The sequence below is a fragment of the Macaca mulatta genome, chromosome 4 (assembly GCF_049350105.2).
Source record: "Macaca mulatta isolate MMU2019108-1 chromosome 4, T2T-MMU8v2.0, whole genome shotgun sequence".
Lineage (NCBI taxonomy): Eukaryota > Metazoa > Chordata > Mammalia > Primates > Cercopithecidae > Macaca > Macaca mulatta.
The window spans coordinates 37,766,386-37,788,742 of NC_133409.1; the positions used below are offsets into that span (position 1 = coordinate 37,766,386).

Genomic DNA, 22,357 nt, shown 5'->3' on the forward strand with positions numbered 1-22,357 from the left:
GATGTAGTAGGTGATCAATGCTTCCTGAATGAATGAAAGAAGGCTAAGTAGTGAGCCCTGAGAGAAGGCGGCTGCTGAGCCTGTGACTTTGTAATACAGGAGGCTGTAACCAGGAAGTTGTAAGAGAACATTTCAGGAAAAAAATCTAATGAAAGAAAATAGCAGAAAATAAGAGCTTTGTTTATTATTTGCAGAACCACAAGGGACTCAAGAACTAACATGAAATTTTAAAATGGGATGAAAGATAGTTATCAAAGAAGTATTAAGGCTAAATGAAACTATGCTTGGGTTGTCTGATAAAATAAAATGTATGTGAGAAACCACTGCGGAGATGGGCTAAAATGTGCAATTTTGCAGTAGAGCATTAAGTGCTCTTTAATTTCCTTGGCACTTGGTGCTTTTGTTTTTTGTTTTTGTTTTTGTTTTTAACAAACTGAGGTACAGCTGACAGCTCCAAGCTTGGATCAGAACTGCCCCTTTCTGTGAAAGGAGCTCCTTGCTTGTATCTTACTCAAACCAGTTGGTTTAAGGTCAACTGTTGATTTTCAATCAACATCTAAACTTCTACAAGTGAAACATCATTGCCCAAGAGCCAAAATACATGCTGCAAAACCACTGCACAACATCTATCTTCCTCAAGCAAAACTTGGCAAATCTTAAATGTCCCATACTTCATGAAAAGAAAAAAAAGCCAGGAGTGGTGGCTCATGCCTGTCATCCCAGCACATCGGGAGGCCAAGGTGGGTGGATCACCTGAGGTCAGAAGATCGAGACCAGCCTAGCCAACATGACAAAACCCCATCTCTACTAAAAATACAAAAATTAGCTAGGCATGGTGATGGGTGCCTGTAATTCCAGCTACTTGGGAGGCTGAGGCAGGAGAATCACCTGAACCCAGGAGGCGGAGGTTGCAGTGAGCTGAACCCCCGCCATTGCACTCCAGCCTGGGTGACAGAGTGAGATTCTGTCTCAAAAAAAAGGAAAAGAAAAAAAAGAAAAGAAAAAAGAACATAAAACTTTTATGATTATATGATTTGGGCTATATACACAAATGCACATTCATTACAGCTTTAAAACTACCATCTTTGATGTCCCAGTGCTGAACATAGGGAATATGTATGCTCTTCTCAAAATTAAATACAAAATGTGGCTTAACTTCCATATCCCTTCTCTTAATAGTAACCACTAGATTATAAAAGGAATCTTATTTTCTAGTGTATTTTAGTAGAATATTAAAATCAAATCCATATGTGGGTTTATGACAATATGTAAAAACAAAAGATAAATGCTTCAATTGTGATCTTTTAATGTAAAAGTATTGAACTTAAAAATACTTTGGGACATAAAAATCAGAAAATAAATCTGAAAATTCAAAATCATTTATTTAATCTTAAGAGTATCTGAATTAAATGACCAATAACAAATATACTATTATACTTCAAGTAGCATGGAATATATGTATTTTGTAAAAAGTCAACCGAATGCTGAAAATAGTGTAACTTTTAACTGTCATGGTCTTTGTGTTATGAGATTTCTGCCTGCTAAATTATGCCATAGCCTTAAGGGAGGACAGTTGGGGCTATGAGTGCCCTGGGTCAGGTCTCCTTTGATATGAACTTGGAATAGCCGTCAATTCTTCTAGCACTCAAAGCTACATTCACTGTAGAAATAAATGTCAACATTGCCTCTTGATTGGAAAGTAAATCTCCTGATAAACATTAGCACAGAATACTAGGTGAATTCAAATTGTCTTTAATGTCAAACAGAATTCAGTCATAAACCTCTAAATTCCCATCATTACTATTCTCTTCAAAGGCACAGCTATGTTTGCCATGGCCCTGAAACTCCTCACTCTTCACCCTCCCATACATACAAACCCACACAAAGTCTCAAGCAAATGAGGCTGGAACTGCGGTCTGATCTTCATTTATCTGACCCAAACACCCAGGCTCTTTCCATTGTTCCACACTGCAACATTTCAGAGTAGCCAAAAAAAATGGACAACATTATCATAAAACTTAAAAAACAATTATTGATGAGAAAAAATATTTAGAACTCACTGGTCTATACTACTGAAATAGCACTTCAAAATTTCTTAGTAAACTTGGGAAGCTGATAAGCACATTTAGCCAAGTATATGATGCGGAAACTGAATGATAGACATGCCCTATACCAATACAATATTTTGCAAAGCTATGATCATTAGTAATATGAATATTAACAGGTAAGTTATTGCTGAATTGCTGGTCCCACTTGAGCTGTAAAATGAGTCCTTTGTGTACCACCTCCCAAAGAGGGATACTGTTAGTATAGGCCCAGATGATCCATTCTTGTTTACCAAACGCCCATCTTTCAGCACCTAAAGAAAAGGTGGGAAAAGTACAGTCAGCTTTCTTAACATACAAGTTAAAAGCAAAGTAATCATTTTGAAACCATCCTAGATATAATATATAGTCAAGTCATTCCTGATTGAGGAGGATGCAGCAAGTAAACCAGGCAGGGGACAGCCACTTACTATATAATGAAGACTAGAGCAATTCGAGAGGGCCCAAGATTTTAGTTTCAACAATCAAATGTAACCATTAATGGAAAGTCAAAATCAGCAGCAGCAATTCATTGAGTTCAATTATGTGCAAGACAATCAGGAACCAGAGAGGTATACATCACATCCTTCCCTCAAGAAGTTTAAGAGCTAATGGTGAAATGGAGTGGATTCTAAACATAAAGAGAGAAATCAGTTTATCAGTTTATCAGAGAAGACAACAGGTAAGTGCTTAGGAGGTCTGAGAAGGAAAAACTGAACTGGTCTATTTCACAGAGTGGGACATAAGCTACCAGAAACCCAAGCAGTTAGGAATCTCTTTCTAGGGCTGTATGGTGAAGACATTGTGGGGAGTGGACATTGAATCAGCAAAGGCTCATTCTGAGACAGAAGTGTGTGTGACAGGTCAAGGCAATGTGAGTTCTCATTCTAGGTTGGTTAGAACCGGTGGTGTGCTAGAGCTAGTGGTGCACAGGCTCATGAGAACAGATTGTTAAAGTTTCAAGAAATTTGACAGCTGGCTTTTAAACACAGCTACTTTCCCCTCCTCCCCCGCTTTTTTGAGATGGAGTCTTGCTCTGTCACCCAGGCTGGAGTGCAGCGGCACGATCTTGGCTCACTGCCAGCTCCACCTCCTGAGTTCAAGTGATTCTCCTGCCTCAGCCTCCCCGGTAGCTGGGATTACAGGGGTGTGCCACCAAGTCCAGCTAATTTTTGTATTTTTAGTAGAGACAGGTCTTCACCATGTTAACCAGGTTGGTCTCCAACTCCTGGCCTCAAATGATCCTCCCAACTCGGCCTCCCAAAGTGCTGGCATTACAGGCATGAGTTATCAAGCTCTGCCAACAGATCCATTCTTGAAGCTGATCATGGTGGGAATATTGACACAATGAAAATTGGCAAATTCCATAAATCAGGGCTTTTTGTTTTCTACCTCAGGGAAGGAATTGTTAAAAGTTACATCACACCACTAGCTAGAGCTGAAGATTAGTGAAGAAGAGAAGAAGGAATATGGTCAGAGGAAGGTGGAGATCAGACTGTGAAAGGCATGAATGACTAGATCTAGCCTGAAGCCACAGTGGAGTCTTCGTAAGAGAAGAATGTGTACAAAGCAATTGAACAAGAGTAGAAGGAAACATGAATAGACAGTCAATAAACAGAAAAGAATAAAAGAAAATGAACCTGTTAGTTGCAGAAATGGAGTTGGAATGGAGAAGAAATTGAAAATTGGGAAATTGGTTGGAGTGGAGAAGAAATTGAAAATTGGGAAAATAGATGCTTTATAACTGGAAGAAGAAAATGACTAAATATCCTAGAAGATAACGATTGTGCTTTACTGTTCACAAAGTGCCGTCACATGCATTATCATATTTGATCCTCACCAAACCAGTCAGGAAAATATTCTCTTCTATGAGTAGGAAATTCGGGGGTTAAGTGACTTTCCCAAGGTTATCTAACTAGTTAGTTACAGAGAACAGACTCTGCCAGTGCTTCTGATAATACACCAGAGTTGCTTAAGGTGCTAAAGCAAGATGTTTCCACATTTGTGGGCATGGTCAGTAACACCACCCTTTTTACATAAAACTAAAGTGGTGGTGGGGGTTGAGGATATGCAATAAGTGTGTTGAAATCTCTGCCATAGTGATCCTCTAAGATAATGTGTAAATATTTACGGACAGAGTGTGCATCCATCAACAGAACTGAGAAACTACTCAAGAAGCCATAGTGAGCATAACTGATGTAAAACACTTGCCATCTTCAATATTATGACTGCTCTCTCTAGAAACAACATATTCACAGAAGGGCCATGCCCTTCAAGGTCTCTAGAGAAAAGAAGCACTAAAAAACCCAAGAATGGGTTATTGGACTTTCTGGCTCTTTTTGAGAAAAGTAGGCACCTTAATCCTACATGGTCTTTAGATCACCATCCCTAAAGAGGAGAAACACATTGCCTCAGGCTTCCGTGGCTTCTTGGAAATCTTTTCCAAAAATGCCCAACTCCTTTTGTTTTAATTCTGCGCTCACAAAACAAACGGATCTATCATTTGTACTTTCGAGGGTATTTGCCAATGAAGAGTCTCCTTGACATACAGTTCGTTGTTCCCAGCTAAGGGAACCTATTTTTTTAAATAACAAGTTGGTGTTCTAGCTTATCTATCTTGCAAGTTTGATTAGTATCTGTTCCTTAGAACCTGATAAACTTCAGTGAAAGTCATGCCACAGAGAATCTACACTTGTAAAATAAAGACTTGCCTCACCCTCACCATGATGCTCCCTCCAAGGGACTGCAATTCCAAAGACCCTCCCTGCCAGCTGTCACATGCCTCTTTCATCTCTTTTTTGGTGTAATACAATCTATATCTCATTTCTTTCTTCTGCAAATGGGCTGGAGCAGGTGAGACGAGATCCAAATGATGATCATAGGTGCCCAGTTTAAATGGTAGGTTCTATGCCCCCCTTCCCTCCTTTCTTCCATTCAAGAAAGAGCCAGAGATGGGATACAACATGACAAGTTCACAGAATCATTAAAAGTTGAGACCTACTGATACCACACTTACCCTGATGTAATAATTACACATTGCATGTCTGTATCAAAATATCTCCTGTAACTCATAAATATATACACCTACTGTGTACCCAAAAAACTAAAAACAAGGCTGGGCATGCCTGTAATTCCAGAACTTTGGGAGGTTGAGGTGGCAGATCACTCGAGGTAAGGAGTTTGAGACCAGCCTGGCCAATGTGGTGAAATCCCATCTCCACTAAAAATACAAAAATTAGCTGGGCGTGGTGGCATGCACCTGTAGTCCCAGCTACTTATGAGACTGAGGCAGGAGAATCGCTTGAACCCGGGAGGCAGAGGCTGCAGTGAGCCGAGAATGCACCACTGCACTCCAGCCTGGGCGACACAGCGAGACTCCATCTCAAATAATAATAATAATAATTAAAAATAATAAAATTACATTTTTTTAAGAGTTGAGATGTACAAATACTATGGAGTTAAGCACTTAAATGTGTATTCTCTTGTATCATTCTCTAACTCTTCTTAACTTCCTGAAGCCATTTGGGATGAAATTTTTAAAAGAAAGGAAGTAGCTATGGAATACATTATTTACGTTCTCCAACTCCTCATGCACTATCACCATCCACCTTCAAACACTTATGTGGTTCAGAGTAAGAGTGAAATCATATTTCTGGCTTTGGATCTTTAAAACCTAGTTTGGAAAACTCTAGCATTTTTTGTCCTTCTCCCATGGATGAAGTAGTTTCATCAGGTGAATGTTCAGTCCTACTTTGGGACAATTCCTCGAAGAGAAAGAGTTCTGTGAGTACAAGACATGGAAAAAGTGTCAAAGTAGTACCAGAAAATTAGATTGTGTGCTCAGTTTACATGTTCAGGCTTACAGGATATAATGCATCAATATTGCTAGACCCTATGTCCTCCTAAGTTTACCTTGGTGACCCTGATTTCCCTCTCTCATTTCCTTTAAGTGACCTCAGGTAGACGTTTATGTCAGTCCAGCCACCTTTTAGCTACTGGATTTTAGCCCAAGACTCCTTGCTGTAGATCTAATCATGATTTTCTGTAGTTGGTACTTTAGCTTTTATTCCAGCCTCAATTTCCTCATGAGATTCTACCTAAACAGGTTCTATGGCAGCAAAGGATTCCTGGTCTTTGGATTTTACAGCCTTAAGGCTATACCATATGTTAAATTGTTGGTTTCACAGAATTAAGTATTTTTGTAAGTATGATATATTCCACTCTGATAACACAGCAGATACAGATACATGACCATAAGCAATCTGCAATTTTAAAGACTTCGTTACTTGATGCCTTGATGGAATTAACTTGGACCCTATTTTATAGACCATGTAATGATTTCACCCTAGTTACTGAAACCCAGCCACTGTTTACCACAATTCAGAGAAAACATTAATATTCGAACCACTGGAGTTTATGTATATATGCATGTATGTGAGTGTGTGCAAGTGTTGTACATTAACAGATATAAGTCTGCAGAGTCATAATTCTTATTTGAAGCCAGCTTAATTTGTGAATTAATTAGCTACAGTCACTATAATTTGTGAACAAATGCTGGATGCAGTGGTGCATGCCTTTAAGTCTTAGCTACTCAGGAGGCTGAGGCAGGAGGACTGCTTGAGCCCAGGAGTTTGAGGCTTCAGTGAGCTATGATCATGCCACTGCAGTCTAACCTGAGTGACAGAGGAAGACCCTGTTTCAAAATAAAAATGTGAAATAAATATTTGATTTTCTGTTTGTCTTCACATGTAACAAAAGGAAATTAAAAATCTATAAATAAACATTCTTCAGTGAATGGTATCTCAAACTCACAGTTCTAGGTATGTTCTTTATTATGTTCTTCCAATGAAGTGTCATCATTTTATAATTAGTTGTTATAAATTGAAAAAAATGATCACAATATTTTCCCCTCCTTGACCCATGTCCTTTCGCCACGTGATTTTATAGCTCTTCCCATTGAGAGGTCTGAGTCCTTTATTTCCCTACCGCTTGAATCAACTTTGCTCATGTAACTTCCTGCATTGATGCAACATTTGCAAACACGGTGCAAGCAGAGACTTGCAAAGAACTTGCCCATTGTGGTTTTTTTCTCTTGATGCTTCTGGACTCATTAAGCTAACATGTGAACAAGCTCAGGTTTGCTGAAAGATGAGAGACCACAGGGAGAGATGGCCTTAATAATCCCAGCTGTCCAAGACAAGGTAATCACAAACTGATCAGTGCTAGTCAACCCACTAGCCCACTAGCCAATGGCAGACATAACGAGCCCAGCCAGCATCAACTGAGCCTATCTCAGACCAGAAAAACAGCCTAGCTACACCAAGTTCAAATTGCCAACCCACAGAATCAGGGCTAAAGAAATGGTTTTGAGGAAATTTGTTACACAGCGGAAGTTAACCAGCAGAGTGGCTATAGCTTGTTTTACTTGACTTCAGAGAACATATAAAATGAAAATACTCTTATAAAAGTCCTCTTACTTCAAATTTTCCAGGTGACAGATGAATTTCGGTAAGTAGCACTTCAGGAAAAACATACTTTGTTCCAAATGTGCCACTGAGGGAGAACATTTCAAATCTTGTAGAAGCAGTTTCTACTGGCTGTCCACAAGTTGTCAAATTAGTAGTTTTGCACTTCAGCATTGTGCAAACCTATGTGGAACAAACGCAGATAAAACACAATGCCTTACATTGAAGTTACTTGTACCAGAAATGTTACCTTAGTTTTTAACCACGCTAAGCAAACATTATCTTTCTCTGAAAAGGGATTTGGATCATGTTTCTTATAATTAACTACTTTATTAAAAATGGCAAGTGATTTGAGAATCAACCTACTTCCTAGATAACAAGTGGATTAAGAGAAAGAAGTCAGTTTAGAATTAAACTATTAATTTGGTATGTCAGATGATGGCACTGAGCTCAATGAAGTGGAGGTCTTTGGGCAACAATAGTACTGAAGCTGAAAGGATATTAAATTTTTTCCACCCCTGAATCTCACCTCTCTTTTTAATCCTTTTCTTTAGAAGAAGGCAGTGGGCACGGAGTATAATAGGAAAATACAAATTCAGAGCCAACATTCTATAAAACGTTTTCATCTTTAAAATTTGTCATTTGAAAGCAATACAAGGCCAGATGTGGTGGTTCACACATGTTATCCCAGCACTTTGGGAGGCCAAGGCAGTCGGATCACCAGAGGTGAGGAGTTCGAGACCAGCCTGGCCAACATGGCGAAACCCCGTCTCTACTAAAAATAGATCCAGGTATGGTGGCATATGCCTATAGTCCCAGCTACTCAGGAGGCTGAGGCAAGAGAATCGCTTGAACCTGGAAGGCAGAGGTTGCAGTAAGCCGAGATCATGCTACTACACTCCAGCGTGGTGACAGAGTGAGACTCTGTCTCAAAAAAAAAAAAAAAAAGAAAGAAAGAAAGCTGTACAAAAACTAGGATATCTGATTAGAAGAGAAACTAAGATAAAAGTAGTATCCCTATTTACTGTTAGTTTTGCAAGTGAAAATAAAACTGTTCATAATTTAGATATGTTGGCAAGCCCAGTTAAGGAAGTCTTCCTCATGTTCACCACAATAGGCTGGTTTATTTGTCAAATAGAAAGTCATCAAGGTTTGGTTAATAATTTTTTAAATATGGTAAAAGCAAGCAATAAGATTATACTTAATTCCCATTGCAAATATTTTATCCTAGTGTATGTATGTGTATAAATGCACCTGTGTGTGTGGCGGGGCGGGGGGGGGGCGGTCATCAATGCATGGAGTCAAGCCAAGGAAAAGCACCTGGTTTTCTGGAACAAATATAAAAAGTTGACCTGGAATTTACCTTTCACTTGAACTCCCTTTCATTTGAACTGAGATTACCTGCCAGTACTCTCTTCTCCTTCGGCCATGCAATCCTGTGAAAGCTCCTAGAACGTACACTTCATTCTCTTCTTTTTGTAACATTCTGTAGCTTAAATGACAGCAAAGCTCCTTTTGACAGACTGTAAGATTTCCTGCATTTTCAAAAAGTTCTGTGAAGTTGAACCCGTCCCGGGAAATAAATCCCCTAAAAGTGCTTTTCTGTACTGGAAATGGTTTGATGGTGGTGGCATAGGCACTCCAATTCACAGCTGTTGGGGGGGCAAGCGAGGATAGGGGGTGTGAATCCACCTCCGAAAGGAGGAGTTTTCCCGACTCTGTCTTCATGTCATAATGATACACTTTGGAACCGTTTGGTGTGTAAATACCACTTCCTGTGAATGAAAGACAGGTCTTCTAAAAACAACACACACAAAAAAACCAACACTGCCAATTTCCCCATCAGAACTGAGCATGTGGTCACGCCACCATATTAGTCACAATGAGAGAGCATGCGTACTTCTAATCACACTGAACACCTAACTACTTCTATTCTCTATTGGAAGAGATTAAAACAAACATTCCTTGGTCTCATCTCAATTAAACCTTAAATATAATCGCATTATTTATTAGCATTATGGAAAATTAAACCAACTACAAAAATCTTTGTAGTCAGGAGTTCCTGAAAGGTGGGGAAAGGGAATAAAAATTCTCCCCTGTTCCTCATTGTGGTGGTTTTCAAATATATCCAAAAATTCCTTAACACTCTTCTTTCCGGTGGGAGGATCTAATTCCTTTCCCCTTGAATGTGGGCTGGACTTAGTGACTCACTTCCATTGAACAGAACATGGCAGAAGTGATGGTGGGTAACTAGTCATAAACAGCAATGTGGCTTCCTCCCTTTTCTCTCTTGTCCCCTCTCTTTAATTGCTCTAGGGGAAGACAGCAGCCATGTCATGAGGATATGCCATGCAGCCCCATGAGGAGGCAAAGGGAAAGATGCAGAGGCTTCCATGGCCACTGAGGAAAGTAGAAGCTGGGTAGCGTTTGGCAAATTACTTGCACTCTCTGTATCTCAATTTTCTCATCTGCAAAATTGGGATGACACTAACTATCTCATGTAATTATTATATAATTACATGAATAATACACATAAAGGTCTTAGTATAACCGTAGGTTATAATCAACTGCTAGCTTTTTTTTTCTATTGTGAAACGATGACAAACACAGTAAGGAGTTCAGACAAAGAAGCAAAAAATTAATACAGGTCATATCTGAGGCATTCATTTCTCTGCACTTAAAAATAGAAGATGAAACCTAACCTGGTCATGAATTACCTGTCATATTTAGGCTGACACGATGTATATTGGCCGCAAGAAGATTAACTCCCATTCCCATTGCCCAAGCTGAATGGAATTCAATAGCTGTCAAAAGGGGCAAAACATTCATCCAGGCTGTGGGAAACAGTATGGTGTCCACATGGAAATCTTTCACCAGGGTAACAGCGGGATCATAGAAGAGTATATCAAAGCACGTGAAAATGCCAAATCTTCCAAATGTGGTGTTGAAAGTCACCAACTCCGGCTTTTCAGGGACATCAAACTGAGGCTCAGAGTACAGGTGGTACTACAACAAATGGATAGGAGAAAACTAGTAAAGCCTTGTTTGTTGAAGAGATGACTCATAAAAACCCTCCAAGTTGGTAATAAATTTGGCTATGGTCAACTGCAGGGAATCTCCTAGGAAGTGGATAAATCTGGCAATTGGAAGGAAATTTCTAAGGAAAATTGTGGAGGAATATGTAACATATGTCTATAGCATCTCTCTCATCTCCTCTCTCTCCTTTCTCTCTCTGTCCGTCTCTCTCAGTTAAGAGCAAAATACCGCCCCATAAACCCCAAAGTATATAAGCTTCTTTTTGTTTTATGTTATTTTGTTTTGTTTTTCTGAGATGGAGTTTCGCTCTATCACCCAGGATGGAGTACTGTGGCATGATTTCGGCTCACTGCAACCTCCATCTCCTGGGTTCAAACGATTCTCCTGCATCAGCCTCCCGAGTAGCTGGGGTTACAGGCATATGCCACCATGCCCAGTTAATTTTTTTGTATTTTTAATGGAGACGGGGTTTCACCGTGTCAGCCAGGATGATCTTGATCTCCTGACCTCATGATCTGCCCACCTGGGCCTCCTAAAGTGCTGGGATTACAGGCATGAGCCACCACACCGGCCCTATAAGCTTCTTAAAGGTTAAAAAACATGCATTATTCTTCTTTGAATCCTTGGTACCTAGAAATGTAATATTAATAGATGCATAATAAATATCTATGAGTCAGGTTAAAGATGCCATCTCTCTCTTTAGTGTCCCATCCAAACTAATCTCAGTGACTCTTACCCACCTTTCAAAATTACCATAGAAAAGAAATGTATTTAATTCCCCTGATTCCTTCCAGGTAAACTAAAAAAAAAATTTAGTCTAATATAATAATTGGGGTCAACAGTTAATAAAATGGTCTGCAATCTAGGAAATGCTGAGGGTTCAGAAAGAGACTATTAAAACCTCTCTAAATTTATTTTATATCTAAAAAATAGAAAAGAAATTGAACTTTACTATTATTTTAAGAATTGACAGGCCAGGCAAGGTGGCTCATGCCTGTAATCCCAGCACTTTGGGAGGCCAAGGCAGGCAGATCACTTGAGGCCAGGAGCTCAAGATCAGCCTGGCCAACATGGTGAAACCCCGTCTCTACTAAAAAATCCAAAACTTAGCCAGGTGTGGTGGTGTGCACCTGTAATCCCAGCTACTCAGGAGGCTGAGGCAGGAGAATTGGTTGAATCTGGGAGTCAGAGGCTGCAGTGAGCTGAGATTGTGCCCCGCACTCCAGCCCGAGTGACAGAGCCGGACTCTGCCTCAAAAAAAAAAAAAAAAAGAATTCATTGAAAAAGATATTCCCATTAGATTCACATATGTCAGAGGTCATAGGTTACAAACGGTCCCTGAGGTATCCTCATGGAAGAGTGAGAGCCTCTCAACTTAGACAGGTGACTGCAGGTTCCTTGCTAGTTTGTCCACATTCAGTGCACTGTGCCATCCTGCACGTTACAGAATGGAAGAATAGCTTCAAATGATTACTGCAAAGAAACTGCATTGAAAGATAATACAGGCCGGGCGCGGTGGCTCAAGCCTGTAATCCCAGCACTTTGGGAGGCTGAGACGGGCGGATCACGAGGTCAGGAGATCGAGACCATCCTGGTTAACACGGTGAAACCCCGTCTCTACTAAAAAATACAAAAAACTAGCCGGCCGAGGTGGCCGACGCCTGTAGTCCCAGCTACTCGGGAGGCTGAGGCAGGAGAATGGCGTGAACCCGGGAGGCGGAGCTTGCAGTGAGCTGAGATCCGGCCACTGCACTCCAGCCTGGGTGACAGCGCGAGACTCCGTCTCAAATAAAAAAAAAAAAAAAAGAAAGATAATACAAACAATGCAAACAATCTCCCAAGCAAGAAAATGGAAGTAGTGACATTTCTATTTTTACTATGAGACACATTTTAAGAAGAAAGTGAAGTGCAGTGATATATATGAAAAGAAGTTGTCAAAATCCACAAAATGATGAAGAAAGCATTTTGAAATTGTTGTGCTTTATAAATACACACACAAGAATACATATATTGAGGACTTATGTTAACAATTTTTTCCAGTGGGGGTCCATGATCAAAATAATTTGAAAACCATTGGTTTAACATCGCTCCTCTTAATTAATATTTATATTTTAACTGAGACTGCCAGGAGATAATTTCTCCACTCCAAAGATTCTGAGGCTACAATTTAAGATGCTTAGAAAACATCTGGGAGTGGAGAAGGGACATTCACACTGCCTGTACATCACACATATCCATTCAAAAGGCCAGCCTTCTCTCCCTACCTAGTTTAGTATCAAATTATGACTTAAAGGTTATTTGATTCTTTTTTTCAATTCAGAGTTTAAAGTAAACATTTATGGTTTGAGCTTAAATCTATTAAATGGTAATTAAGTTAGCTGGTGTAGAAAATACGGTATTTTATGATTTGATAGCAAATTAACTTATATGAAGTTGAGTCATACAATTTTGAAACATCTTTATACCATTTCAATATTAAATAGTATTTAGATTATGGTTGTGCTCGGTGGTTTATGCCTCTAATCTCAGCATTTTGGGAGGCCAAGGTGGCAGGACTGCTTGAGGTGAGGAGTTCAAGGACAGCCTGGGCAATGTCTTTATCTCAGCACATGCCTTTAATCTCAGCTACTTGGGAGACTGAGGCAGGAGGATCACTAGAGCCCAGGAGTTTGAGGTTAACAGTGAGCCGTGATGGCTCCACTGCACTCCAGCCTGGGCAACAGTGAGACCCTGTCTCTTAAAAAAAAAATAAAATTATTGAAATAGTGCCCAGATTATAGTCACCTTAGTATTTGTTTTATATTAAAATTACTTGTTTTATATGTGCAAAAAGTTTATCTCAATCCTGGACCATTATGACACTTTTTTTTTTTTTTTTTTTTTGAGACGGAGTCTCGCTCTGTCGCCCAGGCTGGAGTGCAGTGGCCAGATCTCAGCTCACTGCAAGCTCCGCCTCCTGGGTTCACGCCATTCTCCTGCCTCAGCCTCCCAAGTAGCTGGGACTACAGGCGCCCGCCACCTTGCCAGGCTAATTTTTTGTATTTTTTAGTAGAGACGGGGTTTCACCGTGTTAGCCAGCATGATCTCGATCTCGTGACCTCGTGATCCACCCATCTTGGCCTCCCAAAGTGCTGGGATTACAGGCTTGAGCCACCGCGCCCGGCCGACACTTTTTTTTTTTTTTAACAGCTCTCTGTCTACATGATTTTCCAGAGTAGTTTTTTCCAAAGTGTCATTTTCTTTTTTCTTTTCTTTTTTTTGAAAATCTCCCTCTGTCACCCAGGCTGGAGTACAGTGATATAATCTCGGCTCACTGCAGCCTCTGCCTCCTGGGTTCAAGCAAGTTTCCTACTTTAGCTTCCCACATAACTGGGACTATAGGCATGTGCCATCATGCCCAGCTAATTTTTGTATTTTTTAGTAGAAACGGGGTTTCACTATGTTGACCAGGCTGGTCTCAAATTCCTGGCCTCAAGAGATCCATCTACCTCAAGCCTCCCAAAGTGCTGGGCTTACAGGCATAAGCCACCACGCCTGGCCCAAAGTGTAATTTTCTTTATTGCCCACTTTCTAAAACAAAACAAACAAAACAAAAACCCTTTAGTAATATTGTATCATACAGGGAATGAAAGTCAAACTCCTAAACCCAGCATTGACCATTCATGACACGCTCCGTTTCACACATCCGCCCCTCTCTCTTACCTTATGGTAACGTGCCACGAGTTTTCCTTCTGGATTATACACCACATTGGTATTGTATTGAAAGTAGCCAGTGGGAGGACATGTGGAGTGACAGGAATTACATGGCTTTTTGTCCCCCAAATTTGCCAAGACATAGATAGAGTTGTTCTTGGCCAAGCAGCTGAGTCTTGCTTGCACTGGTGTGTGACCAAATCTAAATCAAATTATAATTAAGACATTTCAATTTTTAAAAAATATTTTAGTCACTTCATACAGAGACAATAGCAACTGTAACCACTTAAGTGGAACTTAAGTCAATACAAAAACTACGCATAAAAATATCCTACTTTAGGCCGGGCGCGGTGGCTCAAGCCTGTAATCCCAGCACTTTGGGAGGCCGAGACGGGCGGATCACGAGGTCAGGAGATCGAGACCATCCTGGTTAACATGGTGAAACCCCGTCTCTACTAAAAAAAAAAAAAATACAAAAAACTAGCCGGGCGAGGTGGCGGACGCCTGTAGTCCCAGCTACTCGGGAGGCTGAGGCAGGAGAATGTCGTGAACCCGGGAGGCGGAGCTTGCAGTGAGCTGAGATCCGGCCACTGCACTCCAGCCTGGGTGACAGCGCGAGACTCCGTCTCAAAAAAAAAAAAAAAAAAAAAAAATCCTACTTTAAAAGCCACAGATGATGACTTACACTTGATGAATACTTCCCACACCATATCTGTCGCTCCAGAAATTCATTACTCAGTCTCCTGCCTCATCAAGGGTCTCCTCGCTACTGAAACATCCCATCAGCATGAAATATCCTCTAGTACCTCCCATCTTTAAAAAATAAAATTAAAACCTCTTTTGACCATTCCAAACATGCCCTTCCAAATATTGCTTTAATCCTCAGCTCTCCCTTAAAGCAAAACTCCTCAAAAGATCAGTCCCTCTTGCCATTGCCAGTTCCTCCTCTCCCATTCTCTTTTAGAGCACTCCAACTTTTATCTCTATCACCCAAACTGTTACTAATGCCAGCAGTGACCCCCACAATTTACCTGATCTCATCTTGACTTTTCAACAGCAGTTGGCACAGTTAATTACACCTCCTCGCGGAAACACCTCACTTTATTGGACCCACCCTCTCATTTTCCTATTTATTGGTTGCCCTTCTTCGACTCTTCTGCTGGTTCCTCCTTTTCTCCTGAATCTAAACACTGGAATTTCCTAAGGCTCAATCCTCATACCTATACTCTTCGCTAACTCACTTCCACAGGGGAACTCATCACGGTGTTTGAAACCATCTATATGCTGACGTCTGATCTTCTATCTCCAGATATAATTTTGTCTTTTCATGCCAGACTTGTCTGTGCAACTGCCAGGTTGACGTCTCCAGGATGACAGTAGGACTTAGATTTTTAATATATATTAGAAGGTTTCTAGATAACCGTTTCCCAGGAAAATTAGCTTTGTGAGCCTAGGAAAACACAGTTTCAAAGCATAAGATCTTATGATTCACTTGAAAATACATGGTGAAATCTTTCTGCCTAGGAAGCAACTCTGGGATGGAGAGACTCTATGACACTGAAAGGGTGTCCCCTCAGCAGAGGCCTTGGAATGTATTCCTAACACAATCCACTGTCTACTTCAGAAATTAAGTTGCTACTTGTATCTATGAGATCCTCTTCCCTTAGTTTTTCTTGCAGTAATACCCTATTTACATATTTTCTCAAAATTTAATAAAGATTTTTAATCACAAACGATTATTAAATAGTATCTAAGTTTTTAAAATCTGACAAATATTGAGATAAATATAACCATAACATATACCACACATATAGGATAATTCAAGAGCAATCATTTTGCTTTGTGAACATCCACGTTTTAGAGAGTTACTTTTGCACAAAAGACTAAGATAGTTAAAATACCTGTGGGAGTCTTGACAAGGAATCCAGTTCACCTGAGGGTCTGGGATATCCTCCAGATAAGGGAAAATAGTTTCCCTGGTAAATTCCCATCCATAAAGTGCATCTTCTGGAGTCACAATGATTCGAGCACCCTGTTCACAACAAGTGAAATAAAAATGATTTTTCCATGTACAACACGGACAATTCAACCCTCTCATCTTCCACCAGTTCCCGTGCCCCTCGCATACATTATGATTAGCAGAAATAAGAGAATACCTGCTCGGCTGCCTGCTTGATCGCTCTCTCAAGAATGTCTATATTCTTGTTCATGAGATTCAAGGCATCCTCCTGAGAAACAGGTGTTTTTGTTCTATTTGGCAAAATGACAGCATGTTCATACACTGCAGCTATAAAACTGTCCTCAGTACCAACCTGCAGGGTTATTAGGGCAAAAACTGCCACAAAGGTTGGAAAAGAGGAAGTGACCATGGCTAAGGTTTAGTGATTTCTGAAAGTAAAAATAACATTCACATAGTATTTATAGAGGGAAGAATGTTTGCATAACATGTGGCTGCCAGTTACTGGCCTTTTACTCTATCATCTTTTTTTTTTTTTTTTTTTTTTTTTTTTTTTTTTTTTTTGAGGCAGAGTTTGCTCTGTCGCCTAGGCTGGAGTGTAGTGGAGCAATCTCAGCTCACTGTAACCTCCGCCTCCCAGGTTCAAGTGATTGTCCTTCCTCAGTCTCCCAAGCAGCTAGGACTGTAGGCACACACCACCACACCCAGCTAATTTTTGTATTTTTAGTAGAGACGGGGCTTCACCATTTTGGCCAGGTTGGTCTCGAACTCCTGACCTCGTGGTCCATCCATCTCGGCCTCCCAAAGTGCTGGGATTATAGGCGTGAGCCACCGCACCTGGCCTAATTTATAATCTTAAAGAACACAATATGTCTGACCACTTTTAAAGAAGAAAAATTGCAGTTCATTTAAGACAATCAGAAAGTATTACAGGGATTGAACAGCACGTACTATTAAGATTTAATATTGAATTTCCAAAAGACTCCCGAATTCAAATATAGAACAATTCCAGCTTTTATTAGTAGAAACTCATAACTAAATTAACTCTCATGTAAAAAAATCACATCACAACAAATATCTCGTTTATTAAATTTAAAAATTGACAACAATTTTTTTGGTTCTGTTGAGTCACTAACATCGTGTTTATTTTTAGATGAGGGGGAAAAAATTAAATACTTACTACTAAGAAAATGTATCACAGAACAATATTGAGAACAAAATTTACCCAAATCTATACTCTGACTTACTTATTGCTGTTAAGGACTGAAAACATGCGCTCCAGAAAAGCAGGATTTTGTGTCTGGTTTGTTCATTGCTGTATAGTTAGTGCCTATAGCACCAATACCCCCAGGCACCTAGGCCAGAGGAGGACTCTCTGCTCAGGGGCCCCAGACCTCAGGAGACTCTGCTTCTTTCCTTCTTTCTCTCTTTCACCCTTCCCTCCCCCTCCTCCCCCTACTCCTCCTCCTCCTCTTCCTCCTTCTTCTTCCTCCCTCCCCACCCACTGCTTTGAAGGAAGATACAACGGAAGGGGAAGTGTCCAGGACTGATGATAAAGATCATCTGAGTTGTAATAAAGAGAAGATGTAACTTTCATTTTTGTTAGCAGCAAATAATAACAATGAGTTTAAAAACAATGCTAACAGGTCAGATGCGGTGGCTCACGCCTGTAATCCCAGCACTTTGGGAGGCCGAGGCAGGCAGATCACCTGAGGTCAGGAGTTCAAGACCAGCCTGGCCAACATAGTGAAACCCTGTCTCTACTGAAAACACAGAAAGTAGCTGGACGTGGTGGTGGGTGCCTGTAATCCCAGCTACTTGGGAGGCTGAGGCAGGAGAATTGCTGGAACCCGGGAGGCAGAAGTTGCAGTGAGCTGAGATCACACCATTGCACTCCAGAAAAAAACCTTAACAACAAATACAGGATGTGATCTTGGATGCCTTCTTAGGACATCAGTATTCTCCCTTCCCCAGGCCCAATCCTACCAGATAAAGGGTTTGTTTTGTGTTTATCCAGTCCTTTGGTAAAAGTTACAGAAATGCTTTTAGACAGCATAGAAGAGTCGGTACAAATAAAGTTTATTCTGTGCTTTACTTCATACTGAGGTAAATTCTTTGTTAAGAATGGGGCCTAGGGGCTATAAATAAGATCTGCTCATATTTTCTGCTTTGAATAGAAGTTTCTATTAAAGGAATAACTTTTCTTATCTCTATAGAGCAGAAAACTAAAAATAATTTTAGGAAAAATGGTCAAGCCCTTTTGTGGAAAATGCAAAGGGATAGATATTTTTATGAATTTTTAGCAGATTGTATAACAGACTTAGTATACAACCATACTACATAGTGTATATATAATTAGTAAATTAGCATAGGTGATTGGTATATAATAGATTATGAGTGCCATTAGAGTTTAGAAATCATGTAACCCAAATGCCCACTTATTACAGGATAGCAATCTGAGGCATAGAGAGCTAGAGTGACAGAGCAGGATGTGCCGCTTCTCATTCCTGATTCCAGAGTCTTTCCTTTATACCCAAAACAGCACACGTGTCTATGCTCTGTTTTAATGTCTGCAACTGAGTGTCTGAACACTCGTGTCTTTGGGGTTATTTTTTGGCGTTTTTTTTTTGTTTGTTTGTTTTGAGACAGAGTCTTGCTCTGTTGCTCAGGCTGGAGTGCAGTGGTATGATCATGATTCACTTCAGCCTCCACCTCCTGGACTCAAGTGAGTCCACCTCAGCCTTCTTAGCAGCTGGAACGCCAGGTATGCACCGACATGTCAGGTTAATTTTTGTTATTTTTTGTAGAGAGGGAGTTTTACCATGTTGCCCAGGCTTGTTTCAAACTCCTGGGCTCAAGCAATCCACCCACTTTGGCTTCCGTGGCTTCCGAAAGTGGTGAGATTATAGGTGTGAGCCACCGAAGCCAGCCACTCATGTCTTTTAAAGAACCCAATTCAAAATGATCACCTTAGGAAGACGATAGGCAAATGTGCTAAGTGCTAAAGAAATTTCTGATGCAGTGGATGCCTAATAAAAACAACAAAGCTCTTCCATCTCCATAAGTACAATTTTGGCCATGACCTACCTTCATTGATCTAGTATCACCAATTAGTAATAGTTCCTTATCTCTTTTGCTTGGAAGTAGTCAGGTAAGCTGATGAGGAGGAGTTAACAGTTTTAAAATTTTGGCAGTAGAAGTGGGGACAATCATATCTGTTATTGTGTTCCCAAATCTGGATGTTTTTCTCTGTCCTTGGCTGTAAAAGATAGAAATGATGTTGATTAGAGTTTTGTTTTTTTGTTTATTTGTTTGTTTGGCTAACAGGGAAAGGGAAAATCACTTCTGATATAAAATCAAGATGACCAAATTTCCTCCTTTGTTTTTTTATTTGCAGCATCTAAAAATTGTCTCATAGAAACTGAGAATCTGAGTAACAAAGGTAATTGCAAAAAAGAATCAGAAGTTAGTAAATTAAGGAGCAATTTAAATATAGGAAAATCCCTGAAATGTAAAGAAAACATTTGCCATAGAGGTCATTGATGTTGTTTTAAATCTTCAGAAGTAAAAAACCAAATTCAGGACATACAATTTCAAGAGTTGACTTTTCATAAAGATGATTGATCAGATAAGGCTTAACATTTTTAGTTTAACTGAGTTATAAATTAAAGTAAGGTTATTTTTGCCACAGGGAACATTGATTAATTGTAATTTACTGCTAAAAGAGCCTGCTTCATAATTTGTCATTTTGTGATTAACGAACTTAGCTAAAAGGGTAAAAAGTTAAAATCAATTAAAAATTATTTGGTCAATGAGTCACTATAAAAAACAGTAACTGGGTGGGCGCAGTGGCTCATGGCTGTAATCCCAGCACTTTGGGAGGCCGAGGCGGGTGAATCATTTGAGGTCAGGAGTTTTGAGTCCAGCCTGTCTGACATGGTGAAACCCAGTCTCTACTAAAAATATAAAAACTAGCTGGGCATGGTGGCAGATACCTGTGATCCCAGCTACTCGGGAGGCTGAGGCGGGAGAATTGCTTGAACCCAGGAGGCGGAGGTGGCAGTGAGCTGAGATCACACCATTGCACTCCAGCCTGGGTGACAGAGTGAGACTGTCTCAAAAATAAAGAACAAACAAACAAATGAAAAACAGTAATAGCTCAAATATTTGTTTCTAATTGTGAATCTGATCATCTGTTAGAATAATATTCAATTGGGCTAGGTTTTAAGTCTGTAATTTTAAAAACCTCATTTTTTCCCCACTTTCTCAAGAGTAAGTATAGAGGTGTAGTTTCCGCTTTGCACCACTTCTTTGGACCTCTATTTCTCATCTAAACATTTAGGTAATCATACCTGCTCTATCTCCTAAAGATGCATGAAAGTCCTCTGTAAGACTATGATGCAGATCACAATAATTAACAAAAGTGAGTGACTATTTAGTAATATAATATCCTGACTGCTTAATATTATTTCATTGTTAGACCCACAGAACTACTGTTGTTCAATTAAAATTCTAGTCTATTTGGATGACCCTGCTGAAGAACTGCTGGAATGAAATGGGGTTGACAGGGTACCTGCATCAACTCCTGATTCATGCTAAACCCAGTGTGGTAGAAGAACCGCAGTGGGGTAGCACAGGCGAAACAAGAAAACCAAGGAACTCAACCCCAGGAAGGAGAGGAGCTGCTCCAGGCTCTGACACTGGCTGCTGGACTTCCTGTTCTATCCCTTCTCCTGGATGCAAAATGACGAGTGAACTGAGAAACAAAGAGTGGGAAATAGCATGTATCATTATCAATGACATTCTCATAGGCAGCAAGGGTGATGTGTCAAAATAAGAATAAGAAGCAATAAGAGACAGAAAAGCCAGGCTCCAATGTTAAAACTGTTTCTCTTAATATCGTATACCAAAAAAGTACAATACTGTATCCAAAAAAAGTACTTAATGGCAAAGAAAAAAGTTTCCGTCCCTACACCATTAGAGTATTGCATATGGCTTTAGCGAGACTGAGTCAGCCCCTGTAAAAGGAAAGGTTGGCTTGAAGAGAACTAGCTTGCATTTTAGCCATCTTTGGGGGCCAGGTCTCATTCAGATGAGGTAATCCTCCAACTTTAGAGTTGGGTGGGTGTTCAGTGCTTCAGATAGCTAACGAACACTGCTGAAATCAAGAGAAAATCTGAGAGGGTAATGATATATCACAGCCTTGGATTCTCTGAAAGCACTACTAGATGGAAATGCTTGTGCCACATGAAATTGCCAATCATCACTGCTTTCGACCTAGCAAAAGTAATTGCACATGGTTCAACCAACATGTCTGTTTTCCTCTCTCAGAAACTTAGGGCTGAAGTTGCAGAAGTCCCTTTGAGTTAGTAACATCCTCCCCTACCTTCCGACAGCTCCTGCTTCCTTAAAATAAAATATTAACAATATTAATATCATAGTTCTACCCACTATGCCAGTCTATTAACTCTGCCAAAAGTTTCTTGCATTCACCAGCAGGTCCTTTTAAAAAAATCAAAAATTCTCTTGATTGAATTAAAAGCTTTTGGTAAAGTCGGGATGACTGTCACCACGGAGATACATCCACAGGAACTGGATCCAAGTCACTTGTTGATTTATGTAGGCAGTTGGAGAGACATGCGTTTGAAAGGGTATGGTACGAAAATAACATGGAAATCTCAGACATGAAAAAAAAAAGATAGATTAAAAATAGAAAAGTTTATATTTTATTGAGCAATATGAGAATGTCACAGCAATTCACCAATAATGCCCCTTGTTTATTTTCAAGTGAACAAGGAAGCAAAGAAAAATAATGTTTGCAACCCAAGATAACTACTTACAGCTTTAGTCAAGGGAGAGCCTTCCACTCCTGTGGACCTCGGCTGCTTTCCTTTCCAAGGCCCCTGCGCCTCCAGTCACCCCTAGTGACTTCCTGTTTTGATTTCACTTTCTGGGTGGGCTATACCCTCTGAGATGACAGAGAGGAGTCCCAGCAGTTGCTGGTTCAAGGATGCTGCATCTTCAGTCAGACGCCAGGAGAAGGAGTGTCTATTTTATTCTAGCCTGGCAATTCTGATTCCTGAGCTTTTCTTTCAAGGAGCTATATGGGCCAGATGACACAG

The 22,357-nt window shown here is 40.2% G+C and overlaps 1 protein-coding gene and 1 long non-coding RNA gene across 2 annotated transcripts; both read right to left on the bottom strand.

Moving 5' to 3' along the window:
- Positions 1-1,736: 1,736 nt before the first annotated feature.
- On the bottom strand, positions 1,737-16,678 carry VNN2 (vanin 2). Its single transcript, XM_015137426.3, has 7 exons — positions 16,435-16,678; positions 16,180-16,310; positions 14,288-14,480; positions 10,267-10,555; positions 8,951-9,324; positions 7,562-7,732; positions 1,737-2,359 (listed from the first exon to the last, which is right to left on the bottom strand). Exons 1-7 carry the CDS (start codon positions 16,645-16,647, stop codon positions 2,168-2,170), a joined length of 1,563 nt encoding a protein of 520 aa, XP_014992912.3. The 5' UTR covers positions 16,648-16,678; the 3' UTR covers positions 1,737-2,167.
- Positions 16,679-18,961: 2,283 nt separating this feature from the next.
- Positions 18,962-22,202, bottom strand: LOC144340646 (uncharacterized). Its single transcript, XR_013416890.1, has 3 exons — positions 22,076-22,202; positions 20,809-20,991; positions 18,962-19,494 (listed from the first exon to the last, which is right to left on the bottom strand). It is a non-coding gene; the product is annotated as an uncharacterized LOC144340646 (long non-coding RNA).
- Between the last annotated feature and the right edge of the window lie 155 nt (positions 22,203-22,357).

What these genes read in the sequence shown, in the direction of transcription:
- VNN2 (XM_015137426.3), bottom strand. Translation starts at nt 16,647, where the DNA reads ATGGTCACTTCCTCTTTTCCAACCTTTGTGGCAGTTTTTGCCCTAATA. An exon ending in CCTTGTCAAGACTCCCACAG is followed by an intron (nt 14,481 to 16,179) that starts GTATTTTAACTA and finishes AATTTGATTTAG; the next exon opens with ATTTGGTCACACACCAGTGC. An exon ending in TGTCAGCCTAAATATGACAG is followed by an intron (nt 9,325 to 10,266) that starts GTAATTCATGAC and finishes TTTCATTCACAG; the next exon opens with GAAGTGGTATTTACACACCA.